We start from the raw sequence: 5,000 nt of genomic DNA on the forward strand, positions 1-5,000 counted from the left end.
CGTCTGTGTGTTTGGAGATCATCAGGACACTCGGGGTGAAGATGCTGAGGCGCAGGCTGCTGCTAGACGGCTTGTTCTGGGTGATCAGGGCGGAGGACGAGTGCAGGCCGGCAGGCCGCTGACGCCCCTGCTGGAGTGCCAGATCCACGTTCCTGTTGCAGGCGTACATCACCACACTGCCGCTCAGAGAGTTAGCGTCGCCCGTGGGGAACGCCACCGGGATCCTGGACACGAACGACACCTGCACACACAGCAGAGAGCAGGATTCAGACACACTTTACTACTAACACTCCAAGACTTTTAGAAGACTTTCATGACTGAATGTTTCATCCAATGTCTACATATATGAGATAAATAATAAAAAACAAGCACAAATTTATTACAGCATATAGTAAAACATGCAACATATGCAGTAGGGCTCTGCGATTAATCGAATCGCAATCGCAATTTGAAACGTTCTGATTATCTAATCGCAAGAGGCTGTGATATGAAATATATTATTTAACTTCCCCCACCCACAGCGAATGCGTGACCACCGTCTGCATGCGACAGTCTTACTAGCCAATTGAGTGAGCACACTGTCATTCTGCCCAATCAGAATTGCGCAACCGACTTTGTTGCCAGAGCATGAGGAAATACAACCACCAGCACCTAAAAAGCACCACCGGCGGATAGATGAGCAGTGTCTTGCTGAAAAGTCAACTGAAAGCATGTCAGCGGCACTCAGTCTGGTAGCAAGCACAATTTCAGAGATGTTTGCTGATATAAGTTAATATCTTTTCAGTTCTTTTTCACTCACTGCAGTTTAAGAAGCTACGATACAGATTATTGAGCTGAAGCTTGACTACAAAATTAAATCGCAAATCAAATCACACAGCCCTACTGTTCAGTTTAAATGTATTTCTAAGGCCCAATCCTCCCCCTCAGCCCTTCCCCTTCCCCCTGGTTTTGCACATTCATGTGAAGGGTTAGGGGTGTCCTAATTCTCTTTAGCTTGAAGGCGTAGGGCTAAGGGGAAGGGCTAGATACCCCTTTGAACAGAGTTTTTCAGGACCACACTCGAAACCAAGGGGTAAGAAAATTTCCTAGAATACACCAGCCACAGCAGCAGTATTGCTGACCCGGAAGTAAGTAGATCCACAAATTACTTTTAATTAAATTTAAAAAAAATTCATTATTACAACAAACACATGTTTTAATATGTTCATAACTGCGTTCGTGTTTTACCGTCATACCGTCAAAACGCAAAAAAAAAAAAAAATATATATATAATAATATATATATATATATATTTATATTCTATATACGCTAAATTTGGCTATCTATAATCCATAATCATACCTCCTGTACAGCAGTCCCACAACTTTATGAATCCCCTGTCAGAAGAGGCTAGTGTGTGTGAATGAGCTGTGCACAGTGTCTGCTGTAATGTTAATGTTGTTTTCATGTGTGTTTACACTGATCAATATGGCCACAGTGTTAAATGCACAGTACAGATACGAGCTTACTGTCACATATCATCATGATAACATGATATATGCCGTCAGTGATTTCCTGAAGATAAATACCAAAAAATAACCCAACTGGAATAACTACAGCAGTCGGGATCGTCTAATCTCATATAAAGCAAGAGCTCACGATGACACATGATGACGTGTGGGTCTTGTAGTGCTGTCCCATTTCTTAGGGATAAATTTTGAAGCCCTTCCCCTTCACACTTGGTTTCAAGGGCTAAGGAGAAGGGGAAGGGGTACAAAAATAGACTTGGGATTGGGCCTAAATCTATGTAAAATGTATTTAGATGAAGCTTACACAGCACTAATGATCTGAGAGCGTGTGATTGGCCAAGGACAGAAAAGGAGTAAAGACAACTACCTATATTCCAGTACACCGACATCTGTTCAACTCATTTCCATCACTTTTATAAAACGTTTTCAGGCCTGGAAAACGCCGTGTCAAAATGAAATGACTTTCCAGGTTTACTATGACCGTGTGAACGCTGATAGAGGTTAAGGCTCCACGATTAACAGTTCATGATCTAGATTTGATCACGACAGGATCTTAATCCAGCATCTCTACAGTTCAGCTAATTATATTTTCAGGTTCAGGAGTGAAGCAACAAGGTGCACAAGTCTTCACACTGTCTTATACACATCGCTCAGCAACATGGACACGGTGAGACTCTGAATGGTGTTGAGAGAGTCAGCATGCTGTATTGATAAGCTATTATACACCCTATATAGTCACTTCTGTCTTCATGTAATAACGTATTAGCGACTGCAAAATCAACCGTGAGCAGTCTGTTTACCACAGAGAGGATGAGTGCGCCTGCGAATGAAGTCTACTCTAGTAAAGGCTGTGAATAACAGCTAATAACTGTGTAAATAACATTCAGTCTGTTGCACAGAGCGATGCTTTCACTCCTCATAGTCAACAGCCGTGTGGGGAGTAATTATGACGTGCTTGTATGTTATTTTCTCAAAGTGACGGTACTGTGACATGAGCCGCTTCAGGGTGAAACTGAAGGAGCCCGCATCATTCAACTGACCATTCATTCATTCGTTCATTCATTCATTCATTCATTTTCTTTTCAGCTTAGTCCCTTTATTAATCTGAGGTCGCCACAGCGCAATGAACCGCCAACTTATCCAGCACATGTTTTACGCAACGGATGCCCTTCCAGCTGCAACCCATCACTGGGAAACACCCATACACTTTTATGGTTTTATGTCTTTGGACTGTAGGGGAAACCAGAGCACCCGGAGGACACCCACGCCGACACGGGGAGAACATGCAAACTCCACACAGAAACACCAACTGATCCAGCCGGGACTCAAACCAGCGACCTTCTTGCTGTGAGGGCACAGCACTACCTACAGCGCCACCGCGTCCCCCTTTAAATGACCGTATCACATTTAATAGTTAGAAAACAAAGTGTTGTATGTGTTTTTATTCATAATGAACACACTGTTGTGCAGGAGAACAGATTCCAGTTCTATTAAATCTGTGACAGGGTGTAAGCTAGCTGAAGTGCACTCTGCAGTGTACAGCAGGCTTTACTGCTGTCGCTGGTGTTACAGTAGACGCTGCTCAGCTCTACAGCACTGAGTGAATAAGCAGAGCACTGACACATGACATGTTCACACGGATATTGATGAGGACGCCTGCAGTGCTGTGTACCTGCGCCTGTCGGAACATGCCGGGCTGGTACTCGTCCAGCCAGTCCACGTTCCACACCAGCAGAGATCCGTCCATGGGGTGAATGCAGAAGAGCATATCAGCAGCTCTGTTCCAGTCTGACAGCAGCAGATCCAGATGATGATCCACTGCTGCACCGCCTGCTGCTGCGCCTGAGGGAGGACTGGAGGAGCCCACAGCTGCACTCGCATCTGCATCTGCAAACACACACATCTGAATCATCACGGTCTGTACTCACACACAGACACATATCTATAATCACAGTACACTCTCACACACACACAGTAATCACAGTGCATCTGTACACACACAGAGCTCTATAATAACAGAATGAGATCATTGTAAAGGCGGTTATCATATAAATGATTTTTCACGTGTGTGTGTTTGTGTAAGAGTGTGTCGTATGTACCGCAGTGCTGTGTGTGTGTGTTGGGCTCTGCGCTGCTCCTCAGCTGCTGCAGAAACACCTCCATGCTCAGCGTCAGGTGCAGCTCCTTATTATTCAGCCAATGAACAGTGAAGGATCCGCACGCATCATCCTCATCACAGCCAATCATGGAGGAGATGGAGGGTAGAAGAGGGATATCTGCACACACACACACACACACACACGCACACACGCACACACGCACACACGCACACACACAAAAATACAAACACACAGCAGAGTTAATGATGTCTGTGCGCAAGCTGTGTATCAGTGTGTGTGTGTGTGTGTGTGTGTGTGTGTGTGTGTGTGTGTGTGTGTGTCAGGTTTCTGCAGATATCATAATGTTTAATTTAAGACTTTTAAAGACCTTTTTAAGACCATTAAGTATTAAATTTAAGCCCTATATCCCAATATCAAAAACACTCACACACACACAAAGAGAAAATGCTAAATCACAAGAGTAGTGGTAAAATAACTGTATTCTAATTGAACAGTAGTGAAGACAGGCAAGATGCACCAATGAACTACAGAAAAACAAACATCTTAAAGCTGATTTATACTTTCGCCTGGCGCTGCATCGCGCATCTCACCAAACAGACGAGGCTTTTATACTTGCTGCATACGCCATAGAGTTATTCTTTACAACAACAGGGGGCGGTCAAAAGAAACTGAGCGTAAAGTCAGACGGATAAACAGAGAAGCAGAACGTTTCCAGAACTGCGTCATCTCATTAATATCAGTCAATATATTTAAACTAATTATTTTTATAGTTTATTATAATGATTATCAGGATTTTTATAACATTCAAGATTTTTTTGTAATCAAACTTTGCTGCATCACTTGCTTTTGTTCATATCTCGGACAGTTCTACCTATTAAAGTTAAATATTAATGACAGCAGAACACGGGCTGCTCTACATTTGTATTTTTTATTATGGCAAGAATAAAAGCAAAATAAGTACACTTACTAAAAATACTGACATTTTTTATTTAGTCCACTCCACAATTCTCACACCACTGTCTGGCTAGTTTCTGTCCTCTTCTTATGCTAAAAGGCAATAATGATCCAACAATCCTGACCATTATCACCTATAAAGCCTAGAAATACAAGCCATCAGTATATTATACACCGATAGGTAGGACCAGACGAAATCTGCGGACATTTTTTACTATTTCTGCGCAGAATTGTGTTAATGATCTGCAGATATATGCTGAATTATTTTGGGAGTTTCATAACTAAATCCTTAATATATGAAATAAAAAGTAATACCTTCTTAATGTTTACAATGCAAATCCAGTTAGATTCACTTTATTTGGTAAACAAAGCAAGTCTCTCATATAATATCTCTACTAAAAGACAGAGAATATTACAT

At 42.3% G+C, this 5,000-nt stretch overlaps 1 protein-coding gene across 4 annotated transcripts in view; it reads right to left on the reverse strand.

Moving 5' to 3' along the window:
• Window positions 1-5,000, reverse strand: part of dmxl1 (Dmx-like 1) — an 87,550-nt gene that overhangs the window by 62,348 nt on the left and 20,202 nt on the right. For all 4 annotated transcript variants that reach the window (XM_056464235.1, XM_056464234.1, XM_056464233.1 and 1 more), the window contains 3 exons: window positions 3,608-3,784; window positions 3,181-3,395; window positions 1-241 (listed from right to left, as the gene is read on the reverse strand). The exon at window positions 1-241 is cut by the window's left edge and continues 408 nt beyond it. In XM_056464235.1, coding sequence (XP_056320210.1) covers window positions 1-241; window positions 3,181-3,395; window positions 3,608-3,784 — 633 coding nt within the window. The remainder of the gene's footprint in view (window positions 242-3,180; window positions 3,396-3,607; window positions 3,785-5,000) is intronic.

Source organism: Danio aesculapii, chromosome 8, assembly GCF_903798145.1.
Source record: "Danio aesculapii chromosome 8, fDanAes4.1, whole genome shotgun sequence".
NCBI classification, from domain to species: Eukaryota; Metazoa; Chordata; class Actinopteri; order Cypriniformes; family Danionidae; genus Danio; species Danio aesculapii.